The following is a 19,811-nucleotide window of genomic DNA, read 5'->3' on the forward strand; positions in this document are numbered from 1 at the left end:
CATGGAAAGCTCATAGCGACTTGCAGCTGTAATTGTCGCAAAAGGAGGCTCTATAAAGTACCGACTTTAGGAGGGTGAATAGTTATGCACACTGAAGTTTTCAGTAATTTTGTCCCATTTGTCGTCCGCTTCACAATAGAAAGAAAACCAAATGTTCACAGTTGTAGGCATGTTCCTTACAGAAGCAAACCCGCAAAAAAAAAAAACCGTGAAATTCCAGATTGTGAGGTAGCAAAACACGAAAAATGCCAAGGAGGTGAATACTTTCACGAGCCACTGTATGTCTTATAGCCCAACTTGGCTGACATATTTACTGCAGTTTTTACTGGAGGCCGCTCAGTCACAGACCCCAGGTGTCTCTGTTCAAAGGACAGGAAATCACTGAAGAAGGAATTTGTCTTTTTATTTGCTCTTGGCTTCTTGTCCAGCTCTAAGGGTCGGACCCTCTCTCACTGGTGCAGTCATAGAAGAATGGAAATTAAAATAAAAAACTTACAGGTTCTAACTAATATTTCAGGCAAACCTATATATCAGTCTGCTCAGCTTCTTTTATACAATGTCTGCAGATCTGACAGCATGTCTAATGTGACACATTCCTTTTAATTGAAATCCCACATTTTAGTGTCTATTCATTGCGCCCCTCGTCCTCCAAAGCAGCAATGCTTTCAATAAATATTTAGAAACGTACAGAAAGCAGAATATATTCTCGGCAGCCCACAAGTCATATGTTGTCGGATTCCTCATTCTTAACCCGTGCTATGAGATAAATGGGAAGTATCTGTCACAAGAATGAAAAGATGTCTCCACGCATATTGTAACTCGTCCACCAGCAGCTTATGTTTAGGGAAACTGAAATCTTTAGTTCTGATCTAAGAACCCTCAGATAAAGAACACGCACACATTCAGATTTTACTATTATCATTTATTTGAAATGAAATATGTAGCCTTTACCCACAAGGACTAGTCATCCCCAGTACAATGAGAGCTGGAGAGTGACTGCTTCTTCTGCACCACAAGTACAATAGTTTTTCCCACTTCGCTATGCTTTGGACTACAACGTCAGAACGGCGCCATGATATTTAGTGGAGACAAAGTGAACTGCACCTGACCAGCATGAAACAATCTTATACCATAACTCTTTACCAACTCTTCCACCAACATGGCGTTCCTCCGGCTGGGTCGCTAAGCCTTCCCATACTATTTGCCAATTCTGGGTCTATTGCTGAAGCACTTAGGAAAGTATGGAAGATGTAAGAAGGGCCCAAATACAAATAAAAAGTAAGAAGAGGCTGATCTGGGATGATTCTCTGACAAGAATTATTATTGTATGTATTTGATACTGAACAGGATGTTTAGAAACTTTTCAAGGACAAAGCTGATAAAGGAAAAATGCTCCTCTGACCGGCCTTGTCTAATATCCAATTATTACCATTCATTAGCTAGACGACGCCTCCGCTTGCTTCCGTGTGCAGGAGAATGATATTGTGCAAGCAGATATTTTGGTATAAGCAACATCAAAATCATCTTGAGGACATAAAGCTTCTCCATTACACTAATCACTGGCCACATTTCTTCCCAATGTGCTAGAGCAACCATCCCTTCCACGTCTTATCCCAGCTAGTAGGCAGCATGACCCGACGAGAAGACGAGGTGCTCGTTATACACTTGGAAGAGGTAATAAGCCGCCCCACCAGCCTATCCCGCAGTCACGTGGTATATACATGGGTGTGCCAGGCGTCCTCTTCAGCTGCCCCGACCGGTGGTGCCCAGGTAGGGCAGGATCCTCACAGACAACGGATCAGTCGTCAAAGTCCGGGATGTCATCGTAGGAGTAACCTCTGTAACCTTTAGATGCGTAGTAAGCGATCCGGAGGTGATAAAAGCCAGGCAGGAAAACCAGGATCCCGATGATCAGCACAGGGATGGCGCGCTCATTGCCCTGGAATAATAGAAAGCAGGATCAGAACTGGAAGCATCACCACCGTCTAGCACCCTAGTCATAATCTACAAATTCAGGCTGCAGGTTAAAGTGGCTGTGCAGTCTGTCTGCACAACGCATGACCATTAATCATATCACTGTTAGGCTAGTTTCACACTAGCGTTTACCTGATCTGCGGCGGGCTGCGGACTTCCTCCGTGAAGCCCCGCCCCCCCTCCGCCGCTAGCTCCGCCTACTTCTGCATGCGGCCTGTGTACCTATATTTAACATTAGGTACGCAGGTCGTGCCGCAGTATGCGGATGGTGCCGCATGCGTCGTTTTGACGATGCGGCGACCATCGTAGACGCAGCCATGTAGCATTTTTTTTTTTTCCGCATCGTCAAAACGACGCATGCGGCACCATCCGCATACTGCGGCACGACCTGCGTACCTAATGTTAAATATAGGTACACAGGCCGCATGCAGAAGTAGCTAGCGACAAAGGTGCGGTGGGGCTTCATGGAGGAAGTCCGCAGCCCGCCGCAGATCAGGTAAACGCTAGTGTGTAACTAGCCTTACAGGGGTACCATAGCGCCTCTCATCTCTGCAGGATGCCGGACAGGACAGGCACATAGCAGGAATCAGGAACATACCCTATCTAACTAATAGGATAAGTGCACAGTTCTTGCCGAGTTTTTAATGGTGCCTCAGTGGTTAGCACTGTACGGTGGCACAGTGGTTAGCACTGTAGCTTTGCAGCGCTGGAGTCCTGGATCAAATCCCACCAAGGACAACATCTGCAAGGAGTTTGTATATTCTCCCCGTGTTTGCGTGGGTTTCCTCCGGTTTCCTCCCACACTCCAAAGACATACTGATAGGTAATCTAGATTATGAGCCCCACTGGGTCAGACAAATGAGCAAAAGGGTCCTTTATCAGGTGATTGCATCAGAATTAAAATCACTGTTATCGGCAGCACATTGTCCTGTATAAATAAGAAGTGTGCTGCAGATAACGAGGATATTGTAATCGTATTACTGATTGTTCTGTGAGGCCGGTCTTAAGGTACCTTCACACTAAACGATATCGCTAGCGATCCGTGATGTTGCAGCGTCCTGGCTAGCGATATCGTTGTGTTTGACACGCAGCAGCGATCAGGATCCCGCTGTGATATCGCTGGTCGTTGATTAAAGTCCAGAACTTTATTTGGTCGTCAGATCGCCGTGTATCGTTGTGTTTGACAGCAAAAGCAACGATACCAGCGATGTTTTACAATGGTAACCAGGGTAAATATCGGGTTACTAAGCGCAGGGCGAATGTGAGTATGTAGTGTTTGGTTTTTTTACATTTTACACTGGTAACCAGGGTAAACATCGGGTTACTAAGCGCGGCCCTGCGCTTAGCAACCCGATGGTTACCCTGGTTACCCAGGGACCTCGGCATCGTTGGTCGCTGGAGAGCGGTCTGTGTGACAGCTCTCCAGCGACCACACAGCGACGCTGCAGCGATCGGCATCGTTGTCTGTATCACTGCAGCGTCGCTTAGTGTGACGGTACCTTTAACACAGTATTACACGACTGCCGATCAGCTTGTATATGATATAGCTGACCAGCGATAATTTATCAGCCGCAATTGGCAGGTGTGAGTGCACCTTAAGGAGACAGTCAGACGGCCGTATAACTCGGACGGGGATCACACGCAATGCTTGGACTGGCCGTCAGCTCTCCCGACCTGAGACTAACAGCATGTACAGTGGGGAAAATACCGTAAGTATTTGAAACACGGACAATTTTGCAAGTTTTCCCACCTACAAAGAATGGAGAGGTCTGTAATTTTTATCATAGGTACACTTCACTGTGAGAGACAAAGTCTAAAAATAAAAATCAGCACTTCACATTCTATGATTTTTACATAGTGAATTTGCATTTTATGAAATACCGTATATATTTGATCATCTACCAGCAAAAATTCCTGGCTCACACAGACCAGTTAGTTTTTCGTTAAGAAGCCCCTGTACTCTGCACCTGTTTGAACTTGTTACTTGTATAAAAGACTCCTGTCCACACACTCCATCAATCATACTCCAACCTCTCCACCATGGCCAAGACCAAAGAGCTGTCTAAGGATACCAGGGACAAAATTGTAGACCTGCACATGGCTGGGATGGGCTACAGGACAATAGGCAAGCAGCTTGGTGAGAAGGCAAAAACTGTTGGCGCAATTATAAGAAAATGGAAGAAACACAAGATGACTATCACTCTTCCTCAGTCTGGGGCTCCATGCAAGATCTCACCTCGTGGGGTAAGGATGATTCTGAGAAATGTCAGGAATCAGCCCAGAACTACACGGGAGAACCTGGTTAATGACCTGAAGAGAACTGGGATCATAGTCTCAAACATTACCATTAGTAACACACTATGCTGTTTCTGATTAAAATCCTGCAGGGCACGCAAGGTCCCCCTGCACACGCCAGCACATATCCAGACCAATTTGAAGTTCACCAATGACCATCTGGATGATCCAGAGGAGGCATGGGAGAAGGTCATGTGGTCAGAGGAGACCAAAATACAAATTTTTGGTATCAACTCCACTCGCCGTGCTTTTTAGGAAAAAGGATGAGTACAACCCCAAGAATGCCATCCCAACCGTGAAGCATAGTGGGGGAAACATCATACTTTGGGTGTGCTTTTCAGCAAAGGGGACAGGATAACTGCACCGCTAGGGATACAAACAGCAAAAAAATCTGTGATTACTCTATCACAGGAAGGAAAGATGTAATCTGTAGTGGTGACCTTGGTACATGTAGCACATACAACACAGGACCCACCAATCAGCAATAGTTGTGACTGAACTCAATGCCTTTGACTTAAAGCTGTCATGTTAAGGGAGAATGCAATGTGCAAAATATAAGCATGACCATAATGTCCCCCAAAGATATTGTCGGATCTCTTGGAGGACAACCTAGTTGTCTTAACATGTCTTCCAATGTTGCTTTGTAAAACCTTTGAAAACAGCTGATATTGCCAGGAAAAGTTGCAGGCATCCCCGCATTTCACCCGCATCCTCTATTATGTACATCCTAATATGGCATAGGGCTGTCTTAATTAAGGGCTTGGCCACCTTTGGCCACAATTTTTTTTTCACATAAATGCATGAGTTTGGGAATAAATTTTTGCAATTGGATTTCATAACAAATTTTGCAGTGTGGCCTTTAATCGACTTTTTTTTTTTTTTTTTGCTGCACCTTCAACTTTGATGTGGTCTCTTAACATAAATTAACCAACAGATGAGTTGAGGAAAAAAAACAGGAAAGAGTTACAGGCTCTCATTAATCAATGTGAATGAGCTCGTTCACAGATTCTCAATGAAAAAGCTTCTTGTGATGCTAGTCCCAACCAACGGCCAGGCCGTGAGTCAGCGAAGTCAGACGTTCCGGGGTCAACAGCAAAGAGCACGTAGTAAATCAAGGGAAAATACAAAGTCGTAAGTCAGTTCCCAAATACAGAGACTCGCAAGTGTGAGGACCCGTGACATGGGTTGCCAGCTTACATAATGTGGCCATAATATTAACTAATACCTTACATATATTGATGGTTATCTATTTTACAGGGTGCAGTTGGGCCCATATGGCTCTGTATTTGTGGCCTCTGTTCACACAGGGTGCATTTGGGAGGCACTGGGCGTTGGTAATAGGCTGTAAACCGGATGCTCTGCATCACCTGTGTGAATTATTATACTAAACAATCACCCCCTCCATGGCTTGGTAGGCTGAGAGTGATTGCTCTATTGGTATTGCTGCACCTGTGTTGTTGCCATAATTACCTGGATCCGCTGCGCCCTGATGGTGCACTTGTTTTGAGCCCTAGGCAGGTAAGCATCTCGGCCTTTTTTTCAGTGATTCTTTAATTTTGAGGATATTTTTAGTCCTCTTTATGTCAGTGAGTCTAGTTCTCGAGACCCCTTCAGCCAGCTGATCTGTGGGGGGGTGCCAGGAGACGAACTCATGAAGAGTCAACATAAAGATGATTTAGAGACAACTCACCCCACTGCCAATGTGCCCGGTAAGCAGGAGAGACCCAATCACAATCAACAAAGTGCCAATTAAGAACAGGATGGTGGCCAAAGCAATGGCTTTGTATGGAATTTTTGGAGGACTTCTCTTAAACTGCAAAAAAAATAGACATATATTTTTAGAAATCGGGACCCTCTGCCCTGGAAACCTTATAAATGAAAACAAGCGGGAGATGCCTGGCAGTCATTGGCGTTATCGCTCCACTGGAGTTGTCTCGTTCCTCTCAGCGCTAGCTCAGCTATGGCTGTAGAGCTTCCAGGGCTTTTATCGGAATCTGTCTGCACATTTTGCGGTTTATCTTGGCTAATGGCTGGTTTTTCTTGGCACCGGTAATATTTCTACTTGTCTGCAGCCTTATTGGACTTTATTAGCAGCTTGCGCCATCTAGTGGTAATAGCACAACACTTCAATCAAAATTACATTGATGTGGTAGGATGAGGACCTGAGAGACCGGACAGGAAAGGGTGGGGTCTCTCCGACCAGCTTCCAAGGAAATAGGACACAGGGGGTCACTTCCAACATGTCAATCCTTGTAAAATGTTAGGAGACAATATGGCTCAGACCTGTGAACCGGTGCGAAATTGAAGGGATCGACCAACAAATATGGCAAATGAATGATCAGTTAGGCTACGTTCACATTAGCGTTAAGCTAATGTGCGTCGGGTTTGCGTCGGCGACGCAGCGGCGACGCATGCGTCATGCGCCCCCTATACTTAACATGGGGGACGCATGCGTTTTTTTTTGTTGCGTTGTGCCACACATGCGTCTTTTTTGCCGCAAGCGTCGGACCAAGAAAACGCAACAAGTTGCATTTTTCTTGTGTCCGATTTTCGGCAAAAACCGACGCATGCGTCGCAAAAACGCAGCGTTTTTGCGTGCGTTTTGCCGCGTTTTTGCGTGCGTTGTGCGTTGCGTCGCCGACGCAGCGGCGCACAACGCTAGTGTGAACGTAGCCTTACCTGGTGACATCCTCTGGAGTAACATGTATACTATCAAAGACACCTTACATCGGTGTGCGATGTGGGACTGTGCTAAATAATAGAAAACATGGAAGAAATGTTCTAATTACTGCAATAAAAAAGGGGAGAATAAGCCGGATTACTCACCGGTAATGCTCTTTTAGTGAGTCCACGACAGCACCCTACTGGAGAGAGGGATCCGCCCCGCAGGAACAGGAAACCTATTGAGAAATAAATGGAGGCGGTCCGCCTCTCCTCCTCAGTTTTGATTTCAGAGTACCCGGAGGACCGCCAGTATTAGGCAAATATCATTTATTTCATTGTTTAAACTTATTTGCTTATGATTAAAAGGATTTTACTCAAATAATATGTATTTATATTAATCTAGGGAGGGATGTAAGAGGGTGCTGTCGTGGACTCACTAAAAGAGCATTACCGGTGAGTAATCCGGCTTTTTACTCTTCGCCACGACAGCACCCTACTGGAGATCTTTCAGAGACCATCACCTAGGGAGGGGACCACCGTGCTGAGGACAGTCCTGCCAAAGTCTAGGTCAGAAGTTGACGATAGGTCTAGCCTATAGTGGTTATAAAATGTAGAAGGATTTGACCACGTTGCCGCCTTACATATAGTTTCAATCGGGACGTCTCCCCTCTCTGCCCAGGAGGATGCCATCGCTCTGGTAGAGTGTGCCGTTATGCCTTCCGGAGGGTTTTCTTTCCTCGCGGAGTAAGCCAGTCTGATAGCCTCTCTGATCCACCGGGATAAGGTACTTTTTGTTACTCCATGACCCTTCTTGACGCCCTGGAAGGAAATAAACAGAGCCCTACTCTGTCGCCAGCTGCTGGTCTTTTCAATGTATTTTAACACTACTCTTTTAACGTCTAGAGTGTGATATTTTTGTTCTTCAGGAGTGGATGGATTACTGAAGAAAGTGGGCAAGATTATTTCTTGTGACCTGTGGAATTTTTTTGCTACTTTGGGCAGGTAGGAAGGGTCTGGTTTAAGAATTAGCTTATCCTGAAAGGTTAACAAAAAAGGTGGATCTATAGAGAGTGCTTGGATGTCACTGATTCTCCTAGCTGAAGTCAGTGCTACCAAGAGGGCCGTTTTTAGTGATAGACATTTAATTGGTATTGAGTCTATTGGCTCGAATGGAGAGTCTGTTAGGGCTTGTAAGACTAAATTTAAATCCCAGGGTGGAATCCTAGGTATGTTAACTGGATTCATTCTTTCGCAGGCCGTAATAAATCTGGATACCCATCTATCCCCCGCGATGTTATGGCCATAGAGGGCTCCTAGCGCTGAAACATGAACCTTTAAGGTGTTTACAGTTAGACCTAGTTCTCTCCCTTTTTGAAGAAACTCCAGGATAGAATGTATCGGAATTTCTGATGTGTCGGTAGATGTATGGAATTGAAAAAATTTTCTCCATACTCTTGTATAGATTTTTGTGGTGGAGGGTTTTCTACTATGGAGAAGCGTATCAATTAAACCCCCCGAGAATCCTCTCGATCTTAACATCTGCCTCTCAAGTTCCAGGCCGTCAGGTGTAGATTGTCCACCTGAGGGTGGAAAAACGGACCCTGGAAGAGAAGGTTGGGCGTTGAGGGGAGGACCCAAGGATCTGAGACCGACATGGTCTGTAACCATGAGAACCATGGTCTCTTGGGCCAGAATGGAGCTATCAGTACAACTCTCGCCCCTTCTTCCCTGATTTTGCGTATAACTTGAGGAAGCAATATGATCGGAGGAAACGCGTACGCCAGACTGAACTGCCAAGGGGCTTGGAGAGCGTCCAGAATGTCCGGATGATCCGCTGGAGATAGAGAAGCAAATCTCCGGACTTTTCTGTTTTTCCTTGTGGCGAAGAGATCTATCTGAGGACGGCCCCAAAGAGATATTATGTCCAGAAATATCTGCTGGTTTAGACACCACTCTCCTTGCCTTAGGGTGTGTCGGCTTAAAAAGTCCGCCTGCTGATTGCTTGCTCCCCTTATGTGCAATGCAGTAAGGGATGTTAGGTGACTTTCTGCTAGATTTAAGATTTCCGTAGCAGAAGACATCAGAGTCTCTGATCGCGTACCTCCTTGCCGATTTAGATACGCCACCGTGGTGGTGTTGTCGGACAGGACTCTGACGTCTTTTCCCCGAATCTGTGGGAGGAAATGGTATAAGGCGTATTTTACAGCATTCAGTTCTTTAAAGTTAGAGGAGCTGCAATTTTCTTCCCTGCTCCATAAACCCTGGCAATAATCGTTCCCCATATGAGCGCCCCATCCATGAGGACTGGCGTCAGTGGTTATGGTGTGAGATGGCGTTATTACCCATGGAACCCCACTCAACAAATGGTTTGAGTCTAGCCACCACTCTAAGGAAGTTAAAACCTCCTGAGATAAGGTTATTTTTGTATTTAGGTGACCAAATAACCGTCTATCCTCTTGTAAAATTTGATGTTGTAGGACTCGAGTGTGGTGTTGAGCCCATCTCACTGCTGGTATACAAGAGATAAGAGACCCTAGTAACGACATAGCTTGTCTTAGGGATATACGAGGATTAGTTATTGCGGCTAGGACTTTGTGTCTGATCAGTAGGATTTTTACCTGCGGCAGGAGACACTTTTGAGATATGGAGTCTAACTGGAACCCCAAAAACGCCTGACGGGAAAGCGGAGTGAGTCTGGATTTGTCGGTATTGATTATCCAGCCCAGGTCCTGTAGAGAGGAAATTGCGTGAGCCAAACGATCGGCACATTGAGTAACTGAATTTCCTATTACCAAAAAGTCATCCAGATAGGGCACAATCAAAGTTTCCTTCTGGCGTAGGTATGCCATCACCTCTAGCATTATCTTGGTGAAGATCCTCGGTGCTGTTGAGAGGCCGAAGGGTAAGGCCGCATACTGGAAGTGACGAACCTCGTTGTTGATTTTTACCGCCACTCTGAGGAATTTTTGGTATCTGTTATGAATGGGGAGATGATAGTAAGCATCCTTTAGATCAATGCCCCCCATCATACAGTTTGGGAAGAGGAGTTTTATGGTGGACCTAATGGACTCCATTTTAAATGTATAATTTTCAATGAATGAATTGAGTTTTTTAAGGTTTATGATGGTTCTGAAAGAACCGTCGGGCTTAGAGATTAAGAATAGGGGAGAATAGAATCCCCTACCCTCCTGTCCCACTGGCACTTGGACTAGGACCCGTTTTGATATTAGGGTTTGAATTTCAAGCTCTAAAGCCTGTTGCTGTATAGGCGAGCTGAGAGTTGTTATAATATAAGACTCGTGGGGTACACGAGAGAATTTTAATTTAATTCCATCTCGGACGATATTTAAAACCCACGAGCTAGATGTTATCTTCTCCCATTGGGTGGTGAAAAATTTAAGTCTGCCCCCAACTGGTATGTCCTCAGTATTTGTCTTTTGGGGGGTTGGGTCTTCTAAACATGGTACCTCTCTGCTTGTCGTCTTTAGGGGTCCATGTTGTAGACCTATCCGTTTGCCTCCTTTTGCCAAACGGCCTCCTTTTAAAGGCTCTCCTGTAAAACGGAATAGAGGTTTCAGGAAAAGCTTTCTTCCTGTCCTTTGCCTTTTTGAGTATCTCATCTAAGGTTTTACCAAAGAGGTACTCACCCTCACATGGGATTGCGCATATTTTAGACTTAGATTGCGCGTCCCCTTTCCAACTCTTCATCCATAGGGCTCTTCTTGCGTTATTTACAAGGCCCGCAGATCTTGCTGCTAAACGGAGTGAGTCGGCGGAGGCGTCTGCCAGAAAGGCCGCTGCTCCTCGTATCAAAGGGATGGCTGCTCTTAGTTTTTCCCTCGAGCTTTTCTTTTCAATTTGCTGGTCTAACTGATCAATCCAGATGATCATTGACCGGGCCGCGCAAGTGCTGGCTACTGCAGGTTTGAATATCCCTGTAGCCGCTTCCCAGGAACGTTTAAGGGATGATTCAGCCTTACGATCCAAAGGATCGACCAATAGTCCCGCATCCTCCACAGGTAGAGTGGATTGTTTGGAGGTAGAGGCTACAGCTGCGTCGACCTTAGGGACTTTGGTCCAAGTAAGAAGCTCCTCGTCACTAAACGGATATTTGCGTTTTGAGGCTGAGGGTAGAAAGCCTCTCTGATCTTGCTTCTCCCACTCTCTTTTAATCAATGTTTTCACTGCTGGAATAACCGGAAAACATCTCCTCTTTCTGTCTGCCAAACCCGCGAACATTATTTCTTGCGCGGTTTGCGCACCCTTAGACTCCTCACACCCCATGGTATTTCGAATAGATTTTACCAAGTTGTCCACACTGTCCAAGGGGAAACATGAGCGTCCCTCAATCTCTGATGAGGATGATGACGCTGGTCATGATGATAGGGAGGCATCTGACAGTATCGGTTGGTCACTGTCGGAGTCTGACACAAGTGTTGGCGTTTTAGATTTAGAACTACGCGGTTTTTCCTGGGTCATATTTTTTAGTTCTTCTCTAATAATGGCCCGTAGGTCCGTAATGGACACTGCTGCTCCCTGTGTTTCTTTTAAACAGTCCTCACAAAGTTTTTTGGGGTATGAGTCAGGGAGGGGCTGGTTACACAAGGCACATTCCCTGTGCTTCGTTTTTTGTCGTTTTTTGCTCTAAGCGTGTAAGTAGAGAGAGAAAGGGAAAAGAGAGAGATAGGGAGACAGCGTTAGCTTAATAGGTAGAGTTCACAACTCACCCAGTGAAGCAAATAATACCGGATCAGAAGGCCGAGATCCTGTTCTGGAACCGTCGCTTTTACGAGCGGTGTCCGAGGATCCTCTGGCGTGATCTTTGGCGGGGGGTACTGGAACTCCGGTTGTAGGGTCCATGGCACCTGGGGATGACATCTCTGCATCGCCGATTCAGCGTTAGTGAGCGCTTTAAATAGAGCGCCAAAACGTTTTTTGTTTTTTGTTTTTTTTTTCTCTTGCGCATGCGCAGATCAGTGCCGGCTCCCCCGCCCTGGATCCGGCCTAGGCGCCCCGGAAGTCCAAGAACCACTTCCGGGGTAGCCTGTATGTGCGGCGGTCGGCGCACGCGCGGCCCGGGATTCAACGCCGGCCGCTGGAAGGTCACCTTACCCGGCTCCTGCTGCCGTACCGCACGCTGGGAAGGACGCCGGTCGGCCTTTCCCGGACCCGGCCGTCTGCCCGCTCCATCAGACGAGGGGGGAGCCGTCTAACGGAACTCCCCCGACGCTGCTTCTGAGCCGCAGCCCCTGCCGTTCTCACGGATACTGCGCAGGCGGCATGCAAGCCCAGGTATGTCTTCTCAGTAAGAGTCCTGTCGTTCCCGCAGGAACAGGAAACCTAAACTGAGGAGGAGAGGCGGACCGCCTCCATTTATTTCTCAATAGGTTTCCTGTTCCTGCGGGGCGGATCCCTCTCTCCAGTAGGGTGCTGTCGTGGCGAAGAGTAAAATGGTGGAATATGGCGGTGGCAAATGTATTGTATCCTAGTGCGTCCAATATTAGCGTAAATCCATCAGCTGTACGGTGGGTCACCAGAGTAAGGGATTAGCAGGATATGACATCACAGACACCCCAGCACTAATCCTGGGAATAGAGGGGCTGCGCCACCGTCACATATTACCCTCTCACTGGCTGCGGGGCATTCTGCAGCTCTCTGCATGGCCTAAGGGCCTCGCTCAGTACTGTGCAGGGAAAACACAGTTACAGGGGTTGTCCATTACACAGACAGCCCCTTCTCAATTCCTATGATCCCCCTTATAAAATAATATACTCACCTCCTGTGCTGGCACTGTTCCAGTGGTGTCAGCACTGGCTCTCCTGGGGATCATGTGACATTATTATGTCATGTGATCCCTGCGGCCAATCAGTGCTGCCTTCACTCTCCCCTCACTTCCTCCAGATGTCAACTATGTTCGTAGGAAAGTAAAGCCAGCACCGAATGGCCACAGGGATTGCATGACATAATGTCACACGGTCCCTGAGAGAGTCAGTGCCAACACCGCTGAAATGATATCGGAGGCGAGTATAGATGTTATTTCACAAGGTGGAAATATAGGGATTGAGAAGGAGTCATCCGAGTAGTGGACAACCCCTTTAAGGAGAGTTATGCGGCCTGTTTATTCTTGCTATTTGTGGGGGTCTCAGAGCAATGTACCATCAATTAGTAGGATGACAATAACCCTTTGCAGAGGCTTGGTGACATGATGATTATTTGTGTAGTCTCTCACCTGAAGGTCGATGTATCCGTCATCGGTATCGGAAAGCTTGGAGTACTTCACCTTGCTGATCGGCGCGGCGGTAGCGGCATTGCTGCGTGAGGGCATCATAGCATATATCACTGGGCAGACACCGAAGAGAACCTACATGCTAAGAAACCAGGAAGACAAAATACATGAAATATATGGAAGAACCAATCTTCTATTAAAAGGAGAAAATGAAGGATGCGCCGTCCGGAGCCGGATGTACGGAGCTGGATGTACGGAGCTGGATGTACGGAGCTTTACTTGCAGCTAAACGTATGGGGTATCACCATCAAAGTGTTCTACGCCTCATCCACCTGCCAGGAAGAAGAGTTCTGGCCGACCCCGTGTGCCCCGACACTGCACAAAGAATGATCAGCATGGAATGTGCGGGGTCTTCACGGTACAGGAGGCCACAACGCTGTATCCTGTGACCCCAAGGGGTTAATAATGACAGACCAGTGGTGATCAGGTGATGGCGGCCGTGGATTAGAGAGACGTATAAATGATTTGTCTAGAAAGTTACATTATTGTCTACCTGGAGCTACACCATAGTGTGCAATGCCCTGTAATGTGCCCACACAGGGGCCCTGCTATATGCCCACACAGGGGCCCTGCTGACAACGACTATATTCAGAGCCAAGGACAGAACACAGGTCTGTGGGGCGACACAAGCACAGCACGGGCCGTGTAACAGCTGGAATCTTGGGATGGAGGATATAATGCGGAGTTTGGAGGCAGTACGTCAGCTGTGTATTATAGCAGCACCATTGTGGACGACTCTGTAACATATCCGGCCACACGCTGCCCAAACACCAGAGGCGGAAACTGAGCTGCGGTGCAGATTGCCAGGAATGTTACAAAGAGGTAAAATCCGAGCTGAGGGGTGAAGCTGCAGAACACGAGCATCACAATCTGCAGCAAAAACAGCAGGACTTGGTGTTGTTCTCACTGCTGCAAAAATCCTGCAGTCCCATGTAACATAAGATTAAGGGCTCTCATGGTTGGAGATATTGGTGCGCTGTGGTTTTCTCTAGGGAAACCTGCTGCTGGAGATGTTAGGTGACGTTCCCTCCATCAGCTTTTCTGCACCTATTGGGTATATTAGGTTATTTGCATTTTTATCGTGTTTTTCATGCTGCGGTTTTGGCCTCATGTCGCTGTATCATGTTATAAATAAAGCTGCATTGTTCTGGATACTTTCCGGTATTTGGCTCTTTTAGAGCTATACTGGTATAGTAATGTGCGGATTACATGTGTTTTTATGTGTTATCACTGCGGAGAGACACGTGCATTTATTACCTGCGGATTTTCTGCTTCTAATGTAAGTATATGGGAAAAAGCTGCAAAAAAAACTCAGTGCATTGTAAGGGTACTTTCACATTTGCGTTTCCCTGATCTGCGGACGGCTGCGGACTTCCTCCGTGAAGCCCCGCCCTCGGCCGCACCTCCGCCGCTAGCTCCGCCTACTTCTGCATGCGGCCCGCATTACCTATCTTTAACAGTAGGTACGCAGGTCGTGCGGCTGTATGCGGAGGCTGCCGCATGCGTCGTTTTAACGCTGCGGATAGAAAAAAAAAATGCTACAGGCTGCGTCCTACGCTGGTCGCCGCAGCGTCAAAACGATGCATGCGGCAGCCTCCGCATACAGCCGCACGACCTGCGTACCTACTGTTAAAGATAGGTAATGCGGGCCGCATGCAGAAGTAGGCGGAGCTAGCGGCGGAGGTGCGGCCGAGGGTGGGGCTTCAAGGAGGAAGTCCTCAGCCGTCCGCAGATCAGGGAAATGCAAATGTGAAACCAGCCTAAGAGAAACTGACATGTTGAGGTCTGGAAACGAGCACGGCAAGTAGTTTATGCTGAGTAAAAAAAAAAAAAAAAAAATCACAGTGGGCACGAGATCTCTATAAATCCCGTCCACTCTGCTGGAACTGGAGGACGCTGCGTTTCTGACTCAGCGAAAACTCACAGCGTCCAAAACTCACGGTGGCGCACAGCCTAGCAGTAGGGCGGGGGTCCACCCTCAGAGACATTAGGGCGGGGGGTCCACCCTCAGAGACATTAGGGCGGGGGGTCCACCCTCAGAGACATTAGGGCGGGGGGTCCACCCTCAGAGACATTAGGGCGGGGGGTCCACCCTCAGAGACATTAGGGCGGGGGGTCCACCCTCAGAGACATTAGGGCGGGGGGTCCACCCTCAGAGACATTAGGGCGGGGGGTCCACCCTCAGAGACATTAGGGCGGGGGGTCCACCCTCAGAGACATTAGGGCGGGGGGTCCACCCTCAGAGACATTAGGGCGGGGGGTCCACCCTCAGAGACATTAGGGCGGGGGGTCCACCCTCAGAGACATTAGGGCGGGGGGTCCACCCTCAGAGACATTAGGGCGGGGGGTCCACCTTCAGAGACATTAGGGCGGGGGTCCACCCTCAGAGACATTAGGGCGGGGGGTCCACCTTCAGAGACATTAGGGCGGGGGTCCACCCTCAGAGACATTAGGGCGGGGGTCCACCCTCAGAGACATTAGGGCGGGGGTCCACCCTCAGAGACATTAGGGCGGGGGGTCCACCCTCAGAGACATTAGGGCGGGGGGTCCACCCTCAGAGACATTAGGGCGGGGGGTCCACCCTCAGAGACATTAGGGCGGGGGGTCCACCCTCAGAGACATTAGGGCGGGGGGTCCACCCTCAGAGACATTAGGGCGGGGGGTCCACCCTCAGAGACATTAGGGCGGGGGGTCCACCCTCAGAGACATTAGGGCGGGGGGTCCACCCTCAGAGACATTAGGGCGGGGGGTCCACCCTCAGAGACATTAGGGCGGGGGGTCCACCCTCAGAGACATTAGGGCGGGGGGTCCACCCTCAGAGACATTAGGGCGGGGGGTCCACCCTCAGAGACATTAGGGCGGGGGTCCACCCTCAGAGACATTAGGGCGGGGGTCCACCCTCAGAGACATTAGGGCGGGGGTCCACCCTCAGAGACATTAGGGCGGGGGGTCCACCCTCAGAGACATTAGGGCGGGGGTCCACCCTCAGAGACATTAGGGCGGGGGGTCCACCCTCAGAGACATTAGGGCGGGGGTCCACCCTCAGAGACATTAGGGCGGGGGTCCACCCTCAGAGACATTAGGGCGGGGGTCCACCCTCAGAGACATTAGGGCGGGGGTCCACCCTCAGAGACATTAGGGCGGGGGTCCACCCTCAGAGACATTAGGGCGGGGGGTCCACCCTCAGAGACATTAGGGCGGGGGTCCACCCTCAGAGACATTAGGGCGGGGGGTCCACCCTCAGAGACATTAGGGCGGGGGTCCACCCTCAGAGACATTAGGGCGGGGGGTCCACCTTCAGAGACATTAGGGCGGGGGTCCACCCTCAGAGACATTAGGGCGGGGGGTCCACCTTCAGAGACATTAGGGCGGGGGGTCCACCTTCAGAGACATTAGGGCGGGGGTCCACCCTCAGAGACATTAGGGCGGGGGGTCCACCCTCAGAGACATTAGGGCGGGGGGTCCACCCTCAGAGACATTAGGGCGGGGGTCCACCCTCAGAGACATTGCTTTGTTTTTACCTAAATGAATGTAATTGGGGCTGAGTACCATTATTGCACTTGGGGTCCTCAGTTTGCCACGATGCTCTGATGTGGAGCTTTCATCCCTTATCTCGCCTTTCCAGAGCCCTCCGCTGATTTGTCACCACGTAAAGGTTGAATGTGCGATAAACAATGAACCAAACTGAGCTATGAAACCCAACTGCAAAAATTACTGTAGCCCCGAATACATGTACTAAACACTTTCTCCATAAAAGCGGAGAAAAAACTGAGGAATCCACAAGATAATAAAATGTACAAAATTTATTACAAAAAATTAAATACAAAATATGTATAGCCACAAATACTGCGTGGGCGCAGCACTTGCACCTTTGAAATATACTATGTAAGTTATACCTCCTTTTTCCTTTTAAGCTTATGGCAGGCACTTAGCACATTACTTTAACTTATGTTAGGACTATTTATCTTGGACACATACTTTTGTGCGGTTTTGAACATCCTTTTTTGTTAAAAACACTTTTATGTTAGTCCTTTTTGGCCTGAGTTATTTATCTCTTTATTCACTTTATATATGCATGTTGCTGTGAAGTTCACATGTTCCCTATGTCATTATAGGGTCACAGCAGAATTGCATTTACTAGTCTGTAATAAGGAAGGTTACAACAATTTTTTCTATATAGTAGATGCTATGAAGTGTCTGTATTTACATCTTCACCCATTTGCCGCTTGATTTTAATTTGGATTCCTCTGGTTTATTTGTATTTGTGGCTATACATATTTTGTATTTAATTTTTTGTAATAAATTCTGTACATTTTATTATCTTGTGGATTCCTCAGTTTTTTCTCCGCTTTTATGGAGAAAGTGTTTAGTACATGTTGTTGTTGAGCTATATATAGGTTTAGGATATTGGTGATTAGCCCCGAATACATGTAAGACTACCCCCAAAGGTGAACGACACTTTACATAGCAGCCATTTAATTCAATAGGGCAATGTATCATAGCTGAGCAAGGAACCAGCAGTCTGCAATCGCCCCTCCTGCCCCCGGCCACTGTAATGGAAAAGCCCCTTTAAAATGGTCTATCCCATACATTTCTGGAATATCACTAGGATACATCATTACGCCATGTCCTATGGGGTCCCTCTCGGCCCCCCGCCTCCAGGTGGTTGTGCAAAGAACAGTACTATGGCCAGCGGAGCTGTTGTGCCATGCACAGGCTGATGGTCTGAGGGGGGTCACACGCACGGGCCGATGGTCAGGGGGGGCCTCGCATAGACGGGTGGTCAGACCCCCAACTGTCATACAGTAATAGTAGATCCTCCTCATCCCTCACGTGCAGCAGTCAGGAGGGGGGGGGGGCTACGCCTGCTCGTATGTACAGCTGTGTGATACCGCGGTGATCTATGGGGCAGGGATGTACTGAGTCACCCTATCCGCTACAGAACGGCTGATAACAGAGAACAGTCGCTGGCAATGACCAGAGATGTCATTAGGCCCCAGGTCTGGACCCATCAGCAGTAAGCATTGGCCCCAGCTCTGAGGTGCGGACTGCAGACGGCCCAGCCAGAGACAGGCGCGTCCTGTCCGTACGGGCTGGTGACTACGGAGCCCCGCAGAGGACACACAGGCCGGGCTCACTGCTGCTCTCCCACAAGCCAGGCTACCTGATTCCTGAGGCCATAGTGCGCGGCAAACATCCGGGTTACTGTACGGTGCTGTGGCAGGAAGTGACGTAGACACGATCATGTGATCAGTCACATGTGTAAGAGGAGCTGCCGGGATTGGTGCAGAACTTGGATTTCCTGAGTCTGTCACTCTCACTAAGCTTTATTAGCAGCACTACACAGTGCAGATATATCCTGCACAAGAGCCGCACGGTCCGGCCATTATGTCCGGCAGTGGGCTCCTTTTGCCAAGCAAAGAATTATTTTCATGAAGGGGTTGTCCGCTCTAAAACGACCAGTCTGCAGTCTCTCTATGTGACACCCCACGTGAGGTGACGAGTCCTCGGTGTCAGCGTCGGGAACGACGGTCAGTCACATGTCTGCAGTCTCGGTACAGGCGTGTTGTGTGAGGCCGGGAGTGTGCAGAGCGCATGTGTGCCGTCACGTGACCACCGCTGACAGCGCGTCACATGGAGACTGCAGTGACTCCAGCCTGGACAGCCCCTCTAAGTGCTCCTCCTCACTACACAGAGCACGGCGGCGGGATTACACAGGGGAGACCATCACTGGGGCCCAACACATTGTAAATTAACCCTTCGCCTCTATCGGGAACCTGCCACTTTATACACCTTGTGGACTCTGCCCATCACTTCTAGTGTGTCCATGGGCGTCCTACCGCCCTTCATACCCTCAGAGGTGGCCGCACACCCCCACAATATCTCATAATCTCCCGCGCTGCATGCGAAGAGATAGCGCCACTGGAGCGCTCCGCGCCGCCTCCATCCGGGCACACAGTGTTAATACGGCGAAACCCCTGACAGCCCTCCCCTCCTTTACATGCAAAGTCTCCTTCAAATGATGTAGCTTGCTTTTCCCCCTTGACCTTGAGGTCGGTTGTGTCGGAGCCTAGGGTCACTACAGCATACCTCCCAACTTTTGAAGATGGCAAAGAGGGACAAAGTTTGCGGCGCGCGTAGCGCGCCGCGGCAAATTTTAGGCCACGCCTCTGACCACACCCATTCATAATTAGTCACACCCATATCCACGTCCCAAGCACACCCATTTAGCACTGCTGATCACACTGTTTCATATACAATAGTTATAAACAAAAAAATATGGCCACACAGTGCTCCATACTGTATAATGACCACACATGATGCTCCATACTGTATAATGGCCACACATGATGCTCCATACTGTATAATGGCCACACATGATGCTCCATACTGTATAATGAACACACATGACGCTCCATACTGTATAATGACCGCATGCATACTGTATAATGGCCGCACATGATGCTCCATACTGTATAATGGCCACACATGATGCTCCATACTGTATAATGAACACACATGACGCTCCATACTGTATAATGACCGCATGCATACTGTATAATGGCCGCACATGATGCTCCATACTGTATAA

At 48.5% G+C, this 19,811-nt stretch overlaps 1 protein-coding gene across 3 annotated transcripts; it reads right to left on the reverse strand.

Moving 5' to 3' along the window:
- Positions 1–599: 599 nt before the first annotated feature.
- TMEM230 (transmembrane protein 230) lies at positions 600–18,815 on the reverse strand. Of its 3 annotated transcripts, XM_077263039.1 has the most exons (5): positions 17,834–18,017; positions 16,741–16,853; positions 13,163–13,301; positions 5,960–6,082; positions 903–1,939 (listed from the first exon to the last, which is right to left on the reverse strand). In XM_077263039.1, exons 3-5 carry the CDS (start codon positions 13,259–13,261, stop codon positions 1,799–1,801), a joined length of 363 nt encoding a protein of 120 aa, XP_077119154.1. In that variant the 5' UTR covers positions 13,262–13,301; positions 16,741–16,853; positions 17,834–18,017; the 3' UTR covers positions 903–1,798. The 3 variants fall into 3 exon arrangements, with proteins under 3 accessions (XP_077119156.1, XP_077119154.1, XP_077119155.1); XM_077263041.1 differs by lacking the exons at positions 16,741–16,853; positions 17,834–18,017 and adding an exon at positions 18,384–18,815 and having other exon boundaries at positions 600–1,939; XM_077263040.1 differs by lacking the exon at positions 16,741–16,853 and having other exon boundaries at positions 17,810–18,017.
- Positions 18,816–19,811: the final 996 nt, after the last annotated feature.

Source organism: Ranitomeya variabilis, chromosome 5, assembly GCF_051348905.1.
Source record: "Ranitomeya variabilis isolate aRanVar5 chromosome 5, aRanVar5.hap1, whole genome shotgun sequence".
NCBI lineage: Eukaryota > Metazoa > Chordata > Amphibia > Anura > Dendrobatidae > Ranitomeya > Ranitomeya variabilis.